Below are 24332 nucleotides of genomic sequence, written 5' to 3'. Positions count from 1 at the left end.
AAAATTATTTCATATGATTTTCACACGAATTTCACATGATTTTCACCTGAATAGAGCAATGATTTTCTAAGTGACATGAAATTGGGTTATGCATAATACGAAATTATTACATTATTTATTTATATGAAGTTTAATGTTTAAATTATTAGTAAAAATTAAAATGTGCTATATGTGTGCCTAAACATTACCGATTCCCAAGTACTCTTTTCCAATGCCAGTACTCAGTCCTTGCTCCAAAAAAACACGCAGGTATAATATTTGTTGGTGAACAAAGAGACGTTGATAGATTATTATATCAAAAGGTGACAAAACTTATCAAAATTTTCAGCAACCGCTTGTGATACTTGTTTGATAAACTCAAAAAGATCTGTGATTACTCCACAACCACACATATCTGCAATTTTGAATTCGTGAACGTATACAAAATATCGGTATTCATGAGGAAAACGTGTAAATAAACACGGATTATGAAGCGCATGATCTGTCATCATCGAAAAAAATGTTTGACATGGTGCTCTTACAAGTTGCTATGTTGTAAAAAACATTTACTATTTAATTTAACATCTGGCAAGTGTTTTGTCACTTGTTTACATATTGGTGCAAGGTCGTCCTCCTGAAATGCTGATAAAAGGAACGATTGATCCATGGAACATTCTTTCAAAAGAAAATCTAGAAAGTCAGTACATCTACTCGATTGTACTTTTACGATTCCGCCTTGGGCTAAACTGCTTATATTTATGACTCTAGACAAGTACTCGATGAGATCAATGTGCTTTACAGTTTCATCTTTGACAGTAAAGATATATCTTTATAAAAGTACGAGCTACAATATAATCGAGACAATAGAAATATCTTTGATTAACAGCATGTGTCCAAACTTCCTCTTTAAAGCACTGGTTGTTCTTAATATGCTTTTCTGACTGAATCAACAAATAATTCATGAAATGATCTAAGCATTTATCGTAATCTGAGTTACAAAATTCAGTAAGACAAAATTGAAGTATGAAACTTATAATTAAAGCATTTTCATTTAATAAACACTGAATGTAAGGATAATCTGGTTCAGCTTAGCATTCTAACATGAAATATTCTAGAACACGGTAATCACGAAATGCATAAATAGTTTCCAATGTCGTTTTCTAAAAACCCTTTCTTGCATGGTGAGTTATAAATGGATTTGAATAACAATTTTATTCCAAGCTCTCCCAATTCACGAATGGTTGTAAAAACAGATTCAAAGTTGATTTGTTATACTCCATAAACCTAATAGCAGATATAAAGAAGTGGTAAATGCTGGGTTTGTCGACGTTTGACAGTTTTAAATAGTGGATTATCGGTTATACAAGCTTTTACAAACCAAACTATGAAATCCAGTTGATTTTTGACAAATGCAACCTGCAACCCCTTTTCAAATTCAAACTCAACTGCCGTATGATTAATGAAATAACGTTCTAGAAGACGAATAGTTCCACTTTCAAATATTCACATCATGCTAGTTTTTATATCAATTATTTTTTTCGGAAATAAAAAATGACAATATATTCACATTGTCCGATCGTATTGCTGCTCTGGAGGCGTCTATTTTGTTTTCCTCCACCAGAACAGGAAATTTCTGTAAAAAGTAATGAACAATTTCGTTATCATCGTCATCATTTTCACAAGAAAAAATAAAAGTCTCTTTAATGTTGATTTCATTGGAAGTACTACCATTGTCATATACGGCAAAACATTCTGTGAAAATTTGCATAGAATTGGTTTTACATGCTAAATTGAGCAGTGTTTGTAGAGGTACGATTTCTTTGCCTCCACATTTTGTTGCGTTTAGTGTGTCTGATAATACTTTTTGAAGATAAAAGGTTATCTTTTTAGACCTCATTACATGAGAAAGTCAATATTCCCGAAAGTAGCTCGAGCTATTGTGGAACAGCCAGACCAGAAGTTGAGAATTCTTATGACTTTCGATGAGCTGAAAGCATGAATACAGTTTACGGAGAATAGATTCTGTGTTAGATCTCCGGGATTCCTGAATAATATAATCCCAAATAAGTTTAATGCAATCCTCGTTTGAACCTCTACAAATATTAATTAGCGAGTACAAAATATAATTCTCAAACCGATCTTTGAAGGATGTAAGTTTGTTTTCGTTGTTGTATGCCTGTACAAGCTTGCGACAAATTTGGTGTCGAACATAACTGAACACTTAGAAAGAGTAAATTCGATGAAGGACACTGTCGGGTTTGAGACAAAGTCTGCAATATACGATTGGCTAGGTCAGTGTAATGTTCATTTGGCAATATACAACTACTTCATTGCACATTTTCTTATAAGTTTAAGGTTTAATATCACTAAAATAAAGTCAGTTCTAAAGCAAGGTACTAAGCCCTTGAAAGTTGCACTTAGCATATAAAATGACGACAGCTTCCAATATTAATGCGAAAAACTACTGTCTGACCCCTATGTTCTATTTTTAGTAACAGTGGCCATGTTTTTCGACGGATAAAAAAACCACTTTAATTCTATGCAGGATACCCCAAGGAACACTTATAACGAGTTTTGTTTCAATTGGTAAAATATTGTCAGAGGAGAAGATTTTAGAAAGAAATAACATTAAAAATAGCAAAAAACTTTGAAAAAGGGCAATAACTCCAACATGGCTACATAGATTATATTGCAAATTTGACTGCAGATAGATCTCATCATGATGAACACGTTCACCCCTTCAGAATTTGGAGATATACGCGAAAAACTATTGTCTGACCCCTATTTTTAGTAACTGCGGCCATGTTTTTCGACGGATAAAAAATCCTCACATCATTTCTATGCAGGATACCCCAAGGAACATTCATACCAAGTTTGGTTCTAATTGGTCAAGCAGTATCAGAGGAGAAGAGTTTTGAAAAATTGTTAACGACGACGACGGACGACGCCGGAGGCCAAGTGAACTAAAAAATGAAAAAAAAACTTGTCTTATTGGTTTTTTGAAAACTGACATTCGCAATGCATTTCATGGCTAGGTTATTAATTTTTACTTCGTAAAAGAATTATAATATTCCTCTTGACTAAAAGTTTCGGCTTTATCAATGCATTGAGTAAAAGTCGACAATCATTCTTTTTTTTTATTTTATACATATTATATAGAAAACCATGAACTTTACATATACACGTCCAGGTAATTGTCTAGGGGCTATAAAATCAATTCATTGTGTGTTTCATTTGTTTACTAAATAATAATAATTTAATTTCAGGAGTAACACGCTTTAAAATTGGATAAAAAAATTTGTCCATCATCTCACAGGACAAATTTTGTAATGTGACTATGACATCTTCAGCTTTTTAAAATTTCAAATTTTGATACTAGAATTAAATTATAAGGAATGTGTTCTATTTTTTCGGTCTATTCGAAATACCTCAGTGCCCGTGGTGCTACACAGGTTATTTAGTGTGCACCACGTGACTGAGGTTATTTCTTCAAAGACGAAAAATATAACATTCATCTCATAATTGACTTTTTTCAAAGAAAGAAAGCGTTTAAAATATTTTGTCAATGGCTTGAGTTTTAATTGTTTCGACTGAAAAATACGCGAAATAAAACTGATTGCAAATGAATTGATATAATATAGACTAACATCAAATACATTTGTTGTTTTTAGAATATTGTAAACAGGAATTCATGGAAAGACAGTAAGAATAGACTCAACCAACATCTAAAATTTATTGTTTGGAAATACCCCCCCTACCGGCTAAAAATAATTTGACGGGTGTAAAAGTTCTGAAACTTTTAATTAAAAAGCACACACACACACACACACACACGGTCTAAAATGTATCTGAAGCTTCAAACTATTGTTATAAGAAAAGTTCTTTTGTGAATAAAGTTTCAAAGCAGGAGCTAAAATGAACTATGTTATTCAGTATTATTGTCATACCTCGAGTTTGCTCTACCAAATTCATTAACAGCAGAAAAAGACTAACAATATCAGTTTAGAATATACAAAACAAACAAAGTCAGCATGAATATAAAAATAAACTGACAATTTGATCAATAAAGTAAAACTATTCACAGAAAGCAGCCCGCCAAGCATGATGAAATCAGTACAGAAAACTGACATTGAAGGACTATTGACGAAGAGAGAGACTATTCTCATGCATAACATGGACTGTTTTGTATTTTCATTGGTAATATATTTCAGGAGAGCAAGCTTAAAGAAAGAAACATATTTTGCATGGACATCCTTTGAGTACGGAGATATCCTCGTGATGTTAGGCGTTGGAAATATCAGTTTATTTTCCATGTATGTAAGAAGCAAGCCTGAAGTGATCTTATAGCTTCATCAGGCTTTATTATACTTTTACGTTGTAACATTAAAGTCAATAACAAGATTGAATTAATAAAAATATGAACTAACATTACTGTGACACATAACTCACAAATGAATAATCATTATGTCAAGTTTTTTTATGGAAATACTTTAGAGAATTTTCATTTGATTACAATTTTAATATAAATACATTTTATATCTACCTAGTCTGATCAGTGGTCAAATGCATAACATCGACAGAACGGAGATTCATTTGGATAAATGGCGAAGTCCAAATACGGGTATTGTCTTCAGTGCACTGTATAAAAGGTACACGAGCAATTGTAATGCTTGATACTCGTTTCCCCAAGGTTTAATTTAAATAAATTACGGTGTTTATGAGGATTTGCAGATGTTAAATAAGTAACCTCTATTATCTATCAGAAAAAATGTATAGTTCAGCTCATACAAATAAAAAAAATTAAATTCATTCGGATAAAAAATAAAACTTGTATGTGCACGAAAACATGAACTAATGTTTTTTTCTTTGACAGGTAAAGGAAATAGACAATGATAAGAGTAAGGAACGGGATATCCATAATCCAGGGACACACAAAGATGAGAAAGAACAGATAGAGACTATTAATAATGGAAATGTATTAACAAGTTACACACAGAAAATAAAGCATTAAAATAACAGAATTATACAGTAAACACAATGACTGATAAGGAACTGTTTGTTTTCATTTGTTTTTAATAAAAACTTTCATATAACCCATGGTGTTGTATTATATTGCATCTCATGTTTTGCGCCAGAAGAGTCAGTAGCTAAACGACTTTTTTTGTACCACACCTATTTTCTTATAAGTACATTATGAACGTCGTGATCTCTGTATACCGTCCGTCCCGATTAAAAGAGAAAGGTGTAATAAGATATTTTCTAAATAACTAAGATATATTGTAGCACTTGCTTACAAATAATTTAGTCATTTTCTAAAATACTCAGTTCACTTCTCATTTCGAAAATTGTTTGCGAATTTTGTGACGCTTTGATCTTGGACTTTGTTCAAGACCATTTCGTTTCGTTAGATTAGAATACAATGGACAATCGTACGCGTTCAATTGAAAGATAATTCTTCTATTTGGAGGTGCGTCAATTAAAATTAAGAGAAGCAACTTAGCCTCCTCAGAACAAAACGTGAGGAAAGTATTTGCCATGTACAAAGTGTGTAGAAGATAGTGATTCAAGCAAGTCATCGTTGATTATAACAACAAAAAAAGAAATATGCTAATGGAAAGCAAGCATTTTTAGAAAGCTCATACTAGTGAAATATGAACTTCAATTCGATTCATCCTTATCACAGAATCTGAAATATATTTGTTAACACTTCATATAGACGTTTCAGTACAAAAACATACACTTATATTTTAAGGACGAGGAAGTTCCTTGAGTCCCAAGAACTTAAGTGTTTACCGGTTAACGATTAATAACTTAGAATAGAAACATATTTTATCACAGAATTAACCAATAATAACATGTATTTTTTTTGCATTAATATAATTATTACCATAAATTTTTTGACATCGAACTACCGCTAACTTGTCTGTCAGCCATTCTTCCAAAGCTGAAGCTTTACCACTATCTAAAATTCCCGAATGTATACAATTTAATATTGCCTGTTTTACCGATGTCCAGTTTTGATGAAACTCAGTAGTTGATATCGAGTTTTTTCTGCGATGTGAATACATAATCCTGAATTTGCAAAGAGTTTCGATGCACTTCATTAAATCACTAAAGACAAGCAACAATGTCATTTGTGTATGTGTATCAATATGGGCTAGAGTTATGGACGGATCGACGTCAACAGAACAACAAAATGCAAGTGATGTATGAAGCGAGTGCTGGGAGCATGGATTTCCCTTACATGCAAACAATGTATTCCATTGATTTTTGTATTGAAATCGGTTTAATAGTCGGGTAGCTATATTCTTTCGGACATTGACAACATGGTACATTGGTTTTGAAGAGGTGGTATATGGTATGTTTGTTGGAAGTCTCCTAAAGATTGACCTCGTAAGGAGCTATAATGCAGCGTAGAAGTATCAAATCCAGGTTTTCAGTTTCAATCAGAGTTTCATTTTTGCCTTACAGCAAATAAGGTCTGATCTAGATGAGTGATTACAAGCAAACTTTGTATTATGATCAAACAAAACAGTTAGTTGATTTTCACGTAACACATGTCCTTTAGGCAGAAGATAAGTCCCCTTCTTACATTGACAACATCTTGACTTGGAATATAAATGATACAAATCATGTTGTACTGTATTATTTAAAAAGTCCTCAAAAGTTTGATTGGTTCTGTCCAAGTATTTTTCAAAATAAATCTTACAGCCTCAGTTGAAATTTCTTTCTGTGTAACCTATTAAAATTCGTTCTTTCTTCTAGTTCACATTCTGTTTTATTCTATTTTATTCGATCATTATCTTTTAGATGCAATATTTACGGACTTTAAAACATAGGGTATAGAAAATGATTAAAGTTAAATTAACAATGAAGGCATAAACTCTGTGGTAGTATTGAAAATTAAAAAAAATTTAAAAAACAAAAAAAAAAACAAGCCTAAATGTGCGGATTCGAAAAGGCTTAATATTGTATTGTTAAAAATATAATTTTCTCATACTTGATTTTTCCAAATTCCTTTTGGAAAATTGTACACCACTATCATTGAGGTTATTTCAAATAGACCCCCCAAAATAACAATTATTCCCATTTAATTTCATTTTATTTGTGAAATATTCCCTTTCTCATCAATCAAATTCATTTTTTCTTATTAATTACCTTGCTTTTGCATTTGTTAAGGAATGACTGTTATATTTTTTGGCCTATGAAGAAATAAATTCAATCACATTGTGCACACTAAACTGCGTAACAGGTTATTTTCAAATGTACACCACTATCATTGAGGTTATTTCAAATAGACCCCCCAAAATAACAATTATTCCCATTTAATTTAGTTTCAGTCTTAAAATTCAAAAACAAGTAAATAATTTTAAAAGGTTGATTATGTCAAAGTCACATTACAAGATTTGGTCTATGAGATGGTGAAGAAATTTTTGTATCCAATCAGAAAGCGTGTTACTTCTATAATTGAATTATACAAAAATCAAACAAAATAATTTAAAACTGCATTAGCTGCCAAATTTGTTCAGTTATGATTCTACTGAACTTTGCTGCTTAAATGAAATAAGTTTGTAGTAATGCAATTGAAACAATACATGTCGATAATTCCTGCAGAATACTGGGAAAACAACGTTTTTTTATCATAAAAGATCGATAGCTCAGATCTAATTATTTTTCGCCATTACTTCCGAAGATTGCCGACAGGACATAAACCAGGGTTAAAAATACTTTAACCTTGGTAAAAAAAATAACGATAACGGATACACAGGTAACACGTGTCTTGTTTACATTTCATATAATCTATTTCTTGATTAGTTTTCAAATAAATAATGACAGTTACTGACCATACTTGTGCCACATTATATCACAATACGCAAGTTTTAAAAGGATCCTTGCATTATATTCGAACTTTTTTCTTTTACGGCTTGAATCCGACGGTCTTCCTTGCCACTGATTACCACTTTCGCTTTGCAGTTTTGAAAAAAAGAGACCCTTACAGCACATGCGTGGATTAAGGTCACCAGAAGTCACATGCATACGGATTTATCTAGGTCGATTTTTTGTCTTGCAAGACAACAGATATATAGACACCTATTTCATGTAATTAACACATTTTATTTGTGGACATTATACAGGAAAAGTACAATTTAGTAGAAATAATTCAAAGTTAAGGTATATTTCAACAGAAACAAAAATTTACTGCAGATTTAACAATGAAGAATTATCTAAAACCCTGGTAAAGCTTTAGGATTACTAAACCTGCATGAAATCATGCAAATAACTTAAAATTATATTGGATGTTTATGAAAAAACTTTTTCCTGAACAAAAAGTCTGCGTAGTTACGGCAAGCTCTGGCATAACGTATGAATTTTGATATGAACAATCCATTCTCAGGTGCTGAAGGAATGTTGCCAGAGATGAAAGGAAAGTTGACAATACGGAATGAAGTCATGGCGTTTGTCGTATAGTTTGGTCAATAGTTTTCCTTTACAATCGGTCTCTAAGTGGAAAATGATTTGAAATTATGTTTCACAAAGTATAATTAATCTCTATCAAGAGCTATTTTTTTATCCAGGTGTAGCATCGTTTTTGGAGTACCAACACTGTTTAATATTTTTGAGTCGGGGTTTTAACTGAGTATGGGGAATAGAAGTATAAAGGGTTGAAAAGCTAATATAATCTAATAATAATATTGAATTGGGTGTCTCCAGAAGATCTTCCGAAATTTTTAGGATCCACATTGAATTAATACCACTATGGGAGTAACAAGTGTCGTGGTAGGACTGGAGACCCTCTTTGACAGCTGTGAGTATAGAAATTAAAAGTTTTGAAAAAAAAACATGCATAGAGAATATTATAAATTCCACGTCATTTAAAGCTATTTTCAAAGTCGCGCACTCAGGAATTAAAATTGGCCTCGATAACAAATAAAACCTATCGAACACACCGCTTCCTATATAAATAAAATCACGTAATGATCAAATTAATAAAACAAATATATGTAAAAAAAATGAATGTTTATTATTGTTTTTAATTGATCAAGATTAAATTAGATTTATATAAAAAGTTTGATTTTGTCTTATGATTAATTTGGATAATAAAATATGTTTTATGTTAAGTAAATAAATTGGTTCTTAGTCTGTACATGATTCATCGTCCTGATTGATATCGATGTCATTTGTGGAGTACAATTTGCAATTTCAATGCCGTTAAAACTTATTTGGTTTGTTTAAACATTTTTTTTAGTATTTTTGTGGCTTTTGTTAATAATAATTCAGAACATTGCCAGCTGCAGCCTGCCCTGTAGTGTCCTCATCATTAATTGAAGACACATGGGCCTCCTTTTGACTTTTGACTTTTCTTTGTAAGATGCACCAATTCCAGTCTTGCTATATTCACCTGATCTTTAGCCTCATGGATCTCTCAATTTGAATTAGAATAACAAAAAAAATAGCTTACTTACTACAAGTTAGATCACAAATATGACACTGTTTAATTGTTTCCATCAACTGGGAGCAATATTTTTTCTGTGTTATATGACCCTGAACGGCAATGAATTCCATAAAGTTCAGTGTCTGAAATTCTCATAATCTAAGCGCAATTTCTCATTCATCCCCCTTTTTGGAGATTTCCATCACTTTCCTAGTCTAACAATTTAAAAAAAATCATTATTATGCAATTTCAAAAGTGTAACAATGTAATTTAAAAACGGAACAATGTACCATAACAAATCAAACATATCCTAACTAAATCACCAAACGTAACATTATCATCCTTGATATACCTAGCAACAACACCAAAATAAAATGCTATATTTGTTTTGCCGGAAGTCAGAGGATTGCATTTATTTGCTACTCTTGTGGGTTATTGATTTTTTAAAAGGCACATCAAAACTTGGAAGAGGTGCACGCAAATCTGAGCCCGCTGGAATTTTTCATTGGTTCCTGGGTCACCCTAGTAACATTTTGTGTCATTATAACACTCCCTACATCTGCCCGATCAAGAATATCACATGCCAATATCACGAAAGTCTATTGATTTATATACTTACCTATAACAACAACACTAAAATAATTGCATCCTGAATCCCGTAGTCCGAACACGACGACGTCCTGCATTTAAGGCGATAAAAGTTGATTAAAAAGTACAAGGGAGACAATTTTGGGCACTGAGAAATCGCACTGTTAAGACGTACTCAACTACAAGTAAACTCAAAATGTATTTTCGTGAGTATTACATAACAATTTCACATAGTTTCATTTTTTTGCGAGCGGTAGGTTTTCTATTAAATCGCGAAAATGCTTTTTACGAATTGCAGTTTAGTGACGATTATTTTACGTACAGTATCAGTAATGATTTGTCAATATGGTTGCAATCACTCATGCAAATGTAAGCCATACAGCCTCGGGCATTCTTAAATAGAAGATTCAGGGAGATTCGAAAGCAGCAATATAAGTTATATTTATCGCATAGTATTCCGAGTTAGACAAATAAATTTTCGAACGCGCAGCGTGAGAAGTTTATTTGGCTAACGAGGAAGGCGTTGCTATAAATGATTTGTAACATGAATGACACGCCCATGACAGTCCGTGCAGAAAAAAATAACGTTTGGCGGGAAAATCTAATAACCCGCACAGTAGGCAGTATGGCAGACGCATTCTCTCTACCAGATTGGCTTGACATTGAAAATGTAGAAAGCGATGATTTGATTTTCTCTCAGGTGTGTAGTTTTTAATTGAATTAGACTGATTTACACTAATTGTCTTTTTGAAGGCTTTTAAACACAACTATTCGGGGCATGGACCCCCTTTTTTGGCCCAAATGTAAAAAAAATCTATTTATTTTTCCATATTTACAATTTTCTACAATATGTAGGCATATAACAAGTCTCAAAACTCCATAACCAGTCGATTACAATACCTTTTCTACTATCCACACGATCCGCAAGTGAAAAGATTTTATTGTTTTACCTTGGGACCCAAAAAAGGGGGGGTCCATGCCCAAAATACCTGTGCTTTTGATCGGAAATCGGTAAAATTTTTCTCCGATGTGATGTCATTTATATGCCCTATATTGGCCCTTAATTTTTGGAAATATAGATATTTCATTTTTTTAAAACGATTGTTTACTATTTTGCAGGTTCTTCAAGATGTCGAGGAAGATATATCATTAGCAGATGCGTCGGCAACAATAGAGGAGAATATTAGATTGTCGCAAATTAATATAACTTTCTGAGTAGACATTATATTTTTTGTTCTCTGTCTGGCAAAGAAAACCTGCAGAGATTTAAAGATTTGTATTTTATTATATGAAACCTAATAAAATTGACATTTGTATGTGTGCTTTTTTGTAGGCGTAATCTTTTCCCAAAGAGGCGGAGCTTACCCATGCAATATTGGTTTTAGTGTTTTGGTTATTTCATGGCTGTTTCCTCATTGCATTATATAGGCCCATGTGACCTTTCATGCAATATTATTTGGTTGCTTCAATTTAGAGAATACATTTTGGTACATGCTTGTCGTCTCCATGTTATTCCATAAAAAGATCAAAGGAAAAAAGAAGATTCATGTTACAATATTATACCAAAACATCTGTTGACTGTTTCCTCCACTGGCACGCCAAATTAATCTTCTTCGTTCTAGGCAAAGTATTTGTAAATATTCGCTAAATGCTGGCTCTAATTCGTGTTTTTCCGTTTTTTCCACCGACAAAATATCGTAAACTACTCGCAATCATTTGTAATTGAACTGTAAAAAATCACGTTAAACAGCAAATCAAATAGTTCTAAAGAATGCTTTACAGGTTCTTGCGATCGGTTAGTGGTGTCTTATGAATTGTTGATGGTGTTTTACGAGCTCTTTTCAAATGAAAGTATCAATAAATATTCGTGGACATTCGTTAACATATCAAAATAATTTCATTTCTTTCGCAAATCGACACAAATGTCTGCTAATGAAAAAGGGTTATTTACGGATACCGACGTATTAAATACGAATGCTAGTGAATGACTTTGATTTGATTATTCGTAAGGATTCGTAACAAAGATTAGTGTATGTGAAGGGAGTATTAAGTGGAAACCCGTAAACAGAAAATATCATGTATACCATTCCTCTGTTTCAAAGATTTTATCCTGCAGTCAGTCTTACAAAATTAAACTTTTGGCCTAACTTCTATAACTACCAAAGTAATGAATGTTGAGCTCTATATACATAGATCTTTAAACCAGGTGAGCAGAAGATTTAAAATCCCCCTTGCTATATTTAACAGCGGTGTTTTTGTACTATCTAAAGAAAACGGGTTACCAAAGGATACCATAATTAAATATGTGTCGGCAAGTATTTAAAAAAAATAAAAATCGTTAGTATCTCTTTCGGAAAAGTAAATGGTTACATTTTAGGGTTTATTGTATTGAACAAAATGTGATGGCATGACTTCTGTTTATGAATATGAGTACTTATAGATTAGTTAAAAAACAAAGTGGAACGCATTAGTAACGAAATCAGACAATGCAAGGTTGAGTCATATATTTATAAAAAAAATAGAAACAGTTTGTTAGTAAGTTTACTGCATACTGAACAAAGTTGATGGGGATTTTTTTTTTTGCCTTCTCGAATAAACACTAATTCTAGGCGCAATATGAATCAAACTTTAGGTATATTCCTTGTTTTATTACAATTAGTCTTTCTCAAGTTATTTTAATTTGTTACTCGATCAACTATTTCTTTTTTTTTAATTAAAGGACGTCATAACTGGAACACGATTATGTTTTAAAAATTTTCATTTATTTTTGTATGATAAGCAATGTCATTTTTTTTAAAATACCAATGGGGTCAAAAATATCCAGTAGATTGCATATTTTTCACACATGACCCCTTTTTATACTCTTTTAAGTCTTTAATGATTATGATGTGGCTTATGTTTTTAAACATGCACAACTTAAGACAGAAACAGTTCGATTTGTAACAGAGCTAATTGTTTTTACCAAGTTAAAACCTGAATTATATTCTCTAAGAGGAGATACATTTCCTGTTAGAGGCTTTGCTTTAAATAAATGACCAAGAAGTCCCTGATTGCCTAACTAGATTAAATAGTTGCTTTCCGAGTTCAGAGTCTTAGAGGTTTTGCGAAATGGTGGTACCGTCATTATTTCATTTTGGATGCATGCTCCTTATCATTCCTTTCTCCCAGCTAGATTATACAGAAAATGATACCGATTCCATTTGATTGTTTTGTTCCTTGAGCACAAGTGCCTTCCTGTTTGCGTGATTTTTTAGCTGAAACTGTTTGCTTTGTTTTACAGGATTATTTGATCTGCATCATAAAAAAAAAACACTATACAACATGATTTGTATCATTTGTGCTTCGATAGAAAAATGTGTTGTCAATGTCCGGAGAATTACCACACGAGTATTAAACGAGGAGGAACGTTTCGAGTTGGTAGATACACATTACAAACTTGTTGGTCACAATTTGTCATATAATCTTATGATGGCAGAGTATATCCGTCAATTTATTTTCTTTCTGTGGTTTAGTATGAAGATGGGTTTGGCAAAAGTTACCTAACCTCTCTTATTGGTAATTTATTAGTCTATAATGTGTATCAAAAGTTTCCATTTTTAACACCCTAGTCAGTTAAGAGGTTTCTTTTTTAACATTATTGTCTAACCTAAGTATTCTAAAAATATGTTTTATTTGTGGAGAATATAAAGAATGTTTAAATTCCCTCCCGGCGAAACAGATTGTTTAAGATAACACTTAGATGAATTCTAATAAAATTTCATCATGGTTTGTACATGTAGTTTAATCAAGATTTTTGATTGTTAGTTGAAAGATCGAGTAGTTTTCTTCTTTAATTTTGAATTTTATTTACCTCTTAGCGCAGAAGTACATTTGCGTCTGTTGTTGCGCATGAGTTGTACCGATGCATGAATTATTTGATGATACACTTAAAGTTGTTTATTAATACAACAAAGGCGATAATGCAATCATGTTTCAATCGTGTACATAAAAACATTAAATGAAAAAATTGAACTTAATTGAAAACAATTTGATATTTTTGTTTGCTTTTTCTTTCTGGTAAATTTTGCTATATAACTAAAATTGAAATACATTCTCGTCAATATTAGCGTGTATTTCTGCTTTATAAACAGTTACGGAACCATGTTAACAAAATGTATATTTTTCATTAAAGGGCTATCGTTATCTGTATTTTTAAAAAAAAATCTATAATACATCACATGACTTCGATTCAATAAAACTTATAGTATATTTTTATAACTAACATATCAATCATTTACATTTAATCAATAGCAATGTGTAAAAAACACATACACAAATTATATAAAAAGGAGATGTGGTATGATTACCAATGACGGTATTCCGCCAAATGCCAAGCGACGAACAATTAAACTTCTATGGGTCACCAAACGGTCTCCAATTAAGGGCTAAACCTTTATCATAAAGCAAGTTGTAAATGGTCCAAAATAAATGATGTGAAACTATTCTTAAAAGACAAAAATCGAACTTATCTATAAAAAAAATGTAAAACGAATAACAATGAACATAAACAAAACCAGCGAAAACCACTAGACTAGTTCTTGGCTTGGGACAGGCAAATATAATATGTAAAGGGGTTAAACAGGTCTGTTAGCGCTCAACTCTCCCCTAACCTGCGTTAGTGATACAACAATAAAACTAACTATAGAAATCTGTCGAATTCAGATTTAATTCTTTGGATCGATACAGAATACAAACACCTTAACAAATCGGACAAAAGGCAACATCCTGTTCATACCTTGAAAGGGTACTCCTGTTTCTGTAAGCTAGATCTACTAAAATTTTCAGCAGAACTTTTGATATAATTTGATCATATATTCCAGTTTGTATACCATTCTTTTTATGGACACCTTAACGGTGGCACCCAGAAGTTATATTCAATACTTCTTGTGAATGGTTTGTGACTACGTCGTACATTTCCAAAATTCTTATTAATAAACAAATGTTCCAAATAAACTTTGACACGAGACTGCCAAAAAGTGCTGAACTACAAAACAGAAACTGAATTCTAACCGATATTTGGATGCTGTGCAATAATATCAGATAATTTTTTATTGAGAGTGCATGAAGTGTATAAGAAACTTTAAAATCACTTACTTTTGTTACTTTGTATGTATTATTTTAGTTACTTCATGTTGTTTGTTGTATTTGTCTGTTTTCCATGTCTGGTGTTTATTCTTGGATTATTTTTTGAATTTCCGCTAGAAGCTTGGTTCCTTGATCACTTTTTCTTAACACATCTTTTTTATATCGTTGTACGATCCTTTAGACTTACATAATTGTTTTGTTTGTGCTATATCTTCATGACTCGACGATCCGATACATATACCTTTAAGTTAACTGGTTATTAGCTCACTTTAGACAATACATATACGTCTCAGATTGTGACGACTCTATTTGTTACACTGCTCCTTCGGATCACGTTGATGCAGGGAAGACAACGTAAGCATAGAAGGGTCTGAAACTTTTTTAACGATATTTTTTTTTTTGCCTTTCCCTCCGCAGGACTCGAACTCGTATCGCTGTGACATCTATGGCAACAGCGCCCTAGACCACACGGCCAGCTAGACTATTTGGCTAAAATTAATATAACTATTGAATTAGATATCCAATTATTGAATAAAAATATATTAATCCAAGTTGTAAATTCCTTTCCACAAAATAATATTTTAGTTGTGATTCTGTGCAGGTAACTTGAATATCAAGATTACGTAAATCTTTAAAGGAAATTGCTTTTCTTTTTGGAGTCGGAGGGGTAATATGTGCACGCCAATAAGAATAGGAATGACTTAAATCTCATTTAAAATGTAATTGCCATAAGATTTATTACCATTCGACGTAAGATACGTTATGGACAAATTTAAATTTAGGCACTTAAAACTCGTTATAACCACAGTCAATATACAGTGTAATTATTGGTCACGAATGGGTAAATTCTAATAAACCTAATAAACCACAATGAATTGAATAAAACCTGTTTAAACCGAACTTTTTTGGAATTTAAAATGTGTTCATTTCAGACAGGTGTTCGGTTTACCAAGGTGGTTCATAATACATTTTAAATAATATATAGGCACTTTAGAAGTTTCTGGTAAAGACACGTTTTTCGGTTATTTCAACATTCGGTTAGAGATGTTTCACTGTATAATATTTTTTGGATGACTTTGGCTTTAATTTTTTTTAATTCGCTTTAAGTGCCATTCGTTATAACCGAGTTTTACTGTATTGATTTTTTCAGATTAAAATAGACACCGATCCAGAGATAGAAGAGAGGAATAACTTTAACAGGTTTATTACCTGTTCACATGAAATTTCAGCTGAAACTGTTGGATTTGTTCTGCCTCATTATCTGGATCGAAAAAATCAAACATTCGAGGGTTTCCTGATTACTGTACAACATGATTTGTATCATTTGTGTTGCAATAAGATAAGGTGCTCTCAACGTCCAAGGGGGAATTACCATCTCCCTGCTAGACGAACCTTATGCAAGAATGGACTTACCGTGCTCCTTGATCCTCATTACAAATTTATTGGCCACCATTCTTATACAAGATGTCCAAAATTATATTGCAGTAAAACTAAGAAGGCATTCTTCTAGAAACTGTCGACTTGACACTCTTACGTTGCATAATAGGAAACTGTTGTTTTAATTTGCTCTGGGAATGTTGCTTGCGTGGTCAAACATTTAGGGATTTTCGAAACAAACATATTATATATCATCTACATGTATATAAAGGGAAGAACGCCTCATGCTGCCAGTGTTTGTCGGAATGTCTTTCCTTGTGATGCTCACATACTTACGGAAAATGACTTCAAGATTGTCTCCGTGTGAAGGAAATTCATGTATATTGCACATGGTTTATTCTCCACCTACGATGTGCTGTTCCGATCGTAACGTTTCATCAGTTTGATAAGAATTTACAGAAAATCTAGCTGGAAGTCTTCAGTGATATCAAGAAACATATAGAGAAGCTATGCAAGTTTAGAAAAAATGTCCTCGCATATGGGAAAATGTAGAATGCCAACAACAGATTTCAACAAAAACTTGGAGGAAGTTAAACAAGCATTGATAGATTGCTTGGGTAGCAGTATATTGGATGAATCAAAGGGTAGTAGATTGATAAAAACCCAGACCGAAAAATTGTCTGAAGCTCGAAGCCAAACTATTGATAGTAAATATCTACATATTATTAGTAAATATTGACAAACAATATAACGAAGTATCAAAACAGGAGGACAATCCAAAGACTTCAAAATCAAAGCAAGCAGATTAAGGTGTATCGATTCCGAGTTAAATTTAGTAAAGCAATTGTAAGCTATTCTTGAAATTTTAGTTAAATTCACTATTAAATTTTGGGAAATTTTAGTCACTGAATGCTCACGTTACGAAAGGGATAGGGAAAAATGACTCTCTGATCAAAGACAAAAATACTCGAAAAAAAAAGTTCCTTTGATTCATATTGTAAATAAAATTTAATCGCCTTGTTTCAAACTCTGCAATACGACGGAATAGAATAAGCGGATGGTTCGACAAATTGGTAAGATTTCATTGAAATTTTAATTTTTTCCAAGAAATGTTTTATATCGACTTGATTTTAATTGACAAAACTGTTTAGGATTTCCTCAATATGTCTAGTTGTGCTTATCCAATTTGCTACTTACTTTAGCCAGAATATAACTTTTTGATGACTGAATGTTGGAAAACCAAAGTTTCAATTAATGTGTTTTGTTTGTTTGTATTTAGATTGGATTATAACGTTTATGTGTATAATATATACCCAAACGCAAAAGAACAGATTCACTGAAATAAAAAAATCATTATATATAAATTTTAAATTTCAAAGAATAGTCATCAGAATGCCCTAGTATTTTCACAATACAACAACAAAAAATGATATTGATAAGATTTTCAGAAACAACTGACTTTTTGTAAATTTACAAACTAGAATTTTTTTATACGTAAAATGCATCTCAACTATGAGTGCAGGCAACCATCCGATTAAATTTCGTGACATTTAAATGAGATTTAAAAACACTTAATACACTATTTAAAGACTTTGATGAAATGAAAAAGGTGGTTTTTTTTCAATTTTTCATTTTTTGGGACGTGACAAAATAAGGATTCTTAGATTTGATTATTTATCATAAAAAATCAACTTTTTACTTAAAACAACCAGTTACTGTGTTCTATGAACGTACAACTATCAACATACTAAAATCGAGAGTGTACGATGCTAAATTGTATGTGCAATTATTTTCAGATTTCACCAGATATTTGATACATACACATGTTGGCAGGAAAACTTATGTTGAAACATCAGGATTGAGAAAAGCTAAAGAGACTATAGAAAAACACAGAAAAGTAATTCTCACTGGTATTGCCGGTTCTGGGAAATCAAAGACGGTTATTCAGCTACTGAAATTGTATGAAGGAGTAATCAAGGGAACCAAGGCTATAGCGGTAATCAAAAGAATGTAATCCAGGGACAAAGACCAGACATGGAAAATAGACATACACAACAAAGAACATAAAGTAACTAAAATCATACATACGAAGTAACAAAAGTAAATGAGCAACTCGGACTCCACTAAAAACTGGGAGCATGGACCAGGTGCACCGGTAGGGTAAGCGTCCTCTGCTTTTCTAGAAACACCCGCCGAGTTGCTCATAAAAAGTCCGGGGTAGACAAACGAGGAAAGGGTAGACAAACAAGTCTGAAACTGACAAAACAAGACATCTACCAGTTAAAGTATCTTTGTGATAACACTTCATTCGCTTGTGTTCTTGAAGACATTTTTGGAAGAACGATGTTTACCTTTGACGAAAAGCTAGATAATGATTTATTAAAAAATACTCTAAAGAGTAATGGACTTCTGCTTCCATTCAAGGTGGTTGATTTGTCGAAAGATTTTGATTTAACACTTTAAGAAAAAAATGAATATTCAAGATCGAGTTCGGTTTTAATCGTAAAAACAGAAACACGAGAGGAGAAACTAGTTTCCAGAAATGGACGCCAGAATGTTGTAAAGAAACAATTGTTAATAGATATTTGTCTGTACGTAACATAGTCCGGTTTTCCTGAAAATTGTAATTTATTTTTTTCGGTACAATATTTTACTATAGCTGGTCTACGATTTTTTTAAACATCTTTCGATGACTCTTTTTAACGACATAGAGAAATATCAAAAAGAAAAAGGTCAAAATGTTTGTAATGAAAATTTTCAGTACAAGTTAAGTTATATTACTCTTGTGTATGCTTCCCAAAATGATGATAAAATTTCGAGATACAATGTAGATCTTTGTGCTCTAAATAAATTATGAAATCGGTCTATAGCAGCAGACGCGTAACATTTAATGAACAAAAAGTGAGGGATTCTGCAGATGAAATGGAAAAGGAGTATTTCACGTATGCAAATGGAGTTTATTAAAATCAACAGTTATATCGGAAGCACTCATGATTTATTATGCCCAATGCAGCTTTCTAGATTAAGTGCTGACTTCATAATTGAAATGATTAGACCTGTGTTATCAGGAATACCTATACACTAGTTATGCATGAATGTTGGTTGTCTCCAGTAATGTTAATTCAAGATACGTTCTATTTAGACAAAGTACTGCAGGATACATGAACTCATTCAAGAATAAGAAAACAAGTGTGGTACGTTTACAAACCAAGCTTAATATAGCATGCAAAACTAATTGTCAACCTGTTTTTGACCATGCGCTGGCGTATTAGATTGAGATGAAGCTGACAATAAACTTATAAGAGGCATTTATTTGCGCTTGTAGAAACGAAGAAGATAACAGCGAAGTTTTTGTTACTAATTACCAAGAGACGCTTAACAGAAATTCTGAATGTGCTTGTAAGGTAATGAAATCTGAAAAATAATCTCGATTTTTATTTCTAAACAAATAATCGATGTAAACATGTGTTTGTAGCTGTCATTTGAAACTGGAAGTATATCCTGTGTTCAACATTTGTTGGAAACATACTGTTTCCAGGAATCAGATTTTGAAAACATTTTAAAGGCAGCTTTTGACCATGGCCAAATTGATACAAATAATTGTTATGCCAGAGCTTGTACCGTTCAATTTTCACCTTTCGAACCTGGAAAACGGTACTTACTCAAAAGGGTGTCTTCTTCGCCCATTCTCAAAACATTACACTGGGTTTATGATATTGAAAGCCCCAACTTCGGCTTTAGTTCTGTTCTCACTGAAGTTCTTAATTCGGGAGAAAGCGGTTTTAACTTATTAGAAAAGGCCGTGCTTCATTCTCCAAATCAAGCACTTCTCCTTCAGGAAATGCTCAAGAAATTGACCAGGTCTGAAAATTCAACTTTACAAAATCAGTCCAAATGAAACATATTATGATGCCTTTCGTTTGGCGTTAGATAGAATTAACTGAACTTTGTGAATCAACCAGGAAAGGATTACGTGAAAGATTTTTTTCTCTTGCATATAGAATATCAAATCTAAGTGACATACTACTTTAACTTCGTCATTTTTTGTAGTTTCTGCATTCATTTTGTTATTTAGTATTTTAATATTTTACGTTCAGAAAATATTACTAGTGAATATTTAGTTTGATTCTATTAAGGAATAGTAATGACAGCTCCTGTACTACTGATAACAATACACTTGAGAAATAACCCAATGGATGATTGATCCAAAATGTAGCCTTGAAGATATTTTCATAAATTTGCTTTTATTATTTGGTATTTAACTTATATGTTGCATGAACTAAGGCGATACTACACCTATATCTCTTTGTTCTGTATTGTACATTTCATCAATAAAGTAGTTTTTAGATGACAATGATGATTTATATACATTGTATAATTTACTCAAAGTATGTAGTACAGTTAAACAAAAACAAACATCAAAACAAAACAAAGCAACTACTAATATTACAGTCTTACAGAAAGGCTGTCTCAGAAATGGGTAGATAACTGGATATATCAATTACAGGGAGAAGGCAAATGTTACAATGGGACAAATTTAATGGAAGTTGGAGTAATATATACAAATATATTTTTTTAAATGAACATCTGGACCTTATTTCATAAAAAAAAATCTAAAATTTTAAGATGTTCCTCAACTTAAATTTTGAATAATCAAATGATTTGAGGAAAGTCTTAATAGTTCGGGGTTTTTTTTTTTTTATGAAATCCAGGCCACCACAGATTTAATCCCTTGAATATTTTTAGAACAGTCTAGTTCATAAAAAAATCTCAAATAATATTCCTGACATCAAATGTTGACTAAATAAATTGTTTAATACCAGTATTAATAAAAAGCTTCGAGGAGTGTCGCATGATACAACCATAGTAGTCCAACCCTGAACAGTTGGGGCAGGCCCAATATGAAAAATTCAATTGTCCCTTTGACCCCTTATAATTCGAAAATCATAAGAGATATCACGAACCTGACTAAAAAATGCAGGAAACAGACAGTAAGTATTTGCCTCTATTTTTTTTAATCTCTCACATGTAAAATATGTTCAGGCATGCTTGTATACTCACTTAACAATGCAAACATTGAGGAAAAATGCAAAATATGTAATATATTGATAAAAGATTCTTGAATCCCAGATATCCACTTACAACATATGCCCTATATATATAAAACCAATCCATTTTTAGGGAACCAAGATGTGAAGAAAATTTTCTATTCATTTATATGAAGCTAAACACCAAAATATGAAATCAATCCATATACAAAATGACTGAAGAAAAAAAGGTGATTCCAATATACCCCCACTGGTTAAGTGGGGGTATGATATAGTTTGACAACAGGGGTGTACAATTAATATTCAAATGAATATACAGGAAGAGCAATTGCAAAGGTCCAATGGAAACATTTTTGAAGAAATTGGAGTTACATGTAATGATTTTCCTAAATTTCATAAATTCTATATGACATAGATCTAATTAATAATAGAAAATTTCAGAAAAAAAATAATGACGTGGGAATTCTAAGATTTTTTTATGAACCCAAAATCATAGGTGAGATCTTTAGGAAACGTCTAAGAAGTTACCTTAGCATTTCATTCTGATACGTAAACATGGAATACATAGGAACTAAGGCATTAACAGTGACATATGTTTACCTTAGAAAAGTGTGTATGTGTGTGTGTGTGTGTGTGGGGGGGGGGGGGGGGGTTGCTTGAATATATACAATAAAAAATGTGGAAATTGAGCAGTATGCAAAACATCCTCACATGCATATAATTATCCTGCTTACAGAAAATATAAGCACTTTTTATCATTAACGATAAACATTTAAGAAAGTTAATAATTAGAAAAATAGAGGAGAGAAAACATTTCTATACAAAATTGCACTAATATGTGTAATACATTTCACTATAATACACAAGGGCTTTTCCAGGAGAGGACACAGGGGCTTGAAACTCACTTGTATTTTTATGATCTAAGCAATGATCTTTGATAACAGTGTAGTCAAAATACTCAAATGTAATTAAATGTTATTGGTGGTGCTTCTATTATGCTTTGATGTGCCGACTCCCATGTATTCTTTCCTGGCACAGCCAAAAGAGACAATAAAAATATTCTATAACACAAGTCTTGGTAAGTACACTACACTATCAAGGTATATTGTACAATTCCTACTCTCCTATGGTAGACACATTTTACTAAACCTGTTAACCCTCCAACATTTAGGGGGAGACTCTAACAAAATCAAGAAATAATTCATAATCTCCAACATCGAAATGTAAGATTTTTTACATAAACAATTTCCTTCTACCTCAAAATCTATTGCATGAGACAATGGGACATAGGAAAAAATCTGACAATCCATTCCTTAAAATGTAAGAAGCTCTGTGCAACATTAGATCTTTATATTTTACATGCACAATATTTTGTAAAATGAATGCTGGAATGAATATATGTACTTAAAAGCATAGATGAAGTCTTGTAACCTCTGTAAAAATCTCTCCTATTTCTGTTCCTACGAACCAAACAACTAAATTTGAAGGTTATACTATTTACACGAAGTAAAAAAAAAATCATTTCACTTTAGCCAGCAATTCATCACACAAACTTGTTAACTCTGTGTTTTCTTTAATCTGAAAAAGAAGGAAAAACAAAATTAAGACCTAATGTCAATAACAAGAGGCTTCCAGGAGCCTGAATCGCTCACCTGGTTGAATTTTGCCTTTCAAAGGCAATAAAATTAAGAAAAAGTTGTCAAACAATTTTGACCCAAAGATACTTTGGTAGGACTTATCATAAGGATCATTTCAGAAATTAAAGTTTCTTTCAAGGGCAATAACTCTTACAAGGAGTCACCTGACAACTTTGATCCTTGAAGACTTTTGAAGGCCTTATAATAAGGGTCATTTCAGCAACAGAAACAATTTTGCTAAACCTAACAGTTTGGAGATATATGTGAAAAACTACTGTCTGACCCCTCTGTTCTATTTTTAGTAACGGCGACCATGTTTTATGACTGATCAAAAATCCCCACATCAGTTATATGCACGACACCCCAAGAAACATTCGTACCAAGTTTGGTTCTAATTGGTCGAGTAGTGTTAGAGGAAAAGATTTTTGAAAGAAGTAACATTATAAATAGCAAAAAAAAACGTCAAAAATGGGCAATAACTCCAACATGATTCAACAGATTAAAATGAAAATTTGTCCACTGATAGTTCTCATCATGTTGAACACTTTTAGAATTTGGATAAACCTAATGGTTTTGGAGATACATATATGAAAAACTACTGTCTGACCCTTGTGTTCCATTTTTAGTAACAGTGGCCATGTTTTTCGACGGATCAAAAATCCCCACATTGATTCTATGCAGGATACCCCAAGAAATATTAATACCAAGTTTGTTTCCAATTGGTCGAGTAGTGTCAGAGGAGAAGAGTTTTGAAAAATTGTTAACAACAGACGACGACAATGGCCACCAAGTGATGGCAATAGTTCACATAACCTTCGGCCAGGTGAGCTAATAATTATGATTAAGAACAAGTCTGTGTTAAAATCAGGAATAATCTGAAACAAACATGTTAGAACTAACAATCTGACAATATACTGGAGATGTTTGAAAATTTTCATAAGAATTTTTAGAAAATTGATGTTTTGGACAGAGTGATCTGCCCTTGAAATTTTCATTTGAAATGCATTTCAATAAAATATTTCACTTTACCAAAATGATATGGACAATCCGGTAGAATACTGACAATTATGGAATAATTATGTCAATAAAACAAATTCCCTTGTTTCTACTAATACAATCGATTCCTATAACAATATTTCTGTTCAT

At 32.2% G+C, this 24332-nt stretch overlaps 1 protein-coding gene across 1 annotated transcript in view; it reads right to left on the bottom strand.

Annotated features, from left to right (window-relative positions):
- Positions 1-19792: 19792 nt before the first annotated feature.
- LOC148599826 (uncharacterized) overlaps positions 19793-24332 on the bottom strand; it is a 32417-nt gene continuing 27877 nt past the window's right edge. Inside the window, exon 17 of the mRNA XM_088557746.1 lies at positions 19793-23127. Within this exon, the coding sequence (XP_088413872.1) occupies positions 23068-23127 (60 nt within the window). The 3' untranslated portion in view covers positions 19793-23067. The remainder of the gene's footprint in view (positions 23128-24332) is intronic.

Source organism: Perna viridis, chromosome 13, assembly GCF_037379345.1.
Source record: "Perna viridis isolate PV_CMFRI_1.1 ecotype Kerala chromosome 13, ASM3737934v1, whole genome shotgun sequence".
Lineage (NCBI taxonomy): Eukaryota > Metazoa > Mollusca > Bivalvia > Mytilida > Mytilidae > Perna > Perna viridis.
The sequence above is the reverse complement of the archived record's forward strand: the minus strand, read 5'-3'. Positions and strand labels throughout refer to the sequence as shown.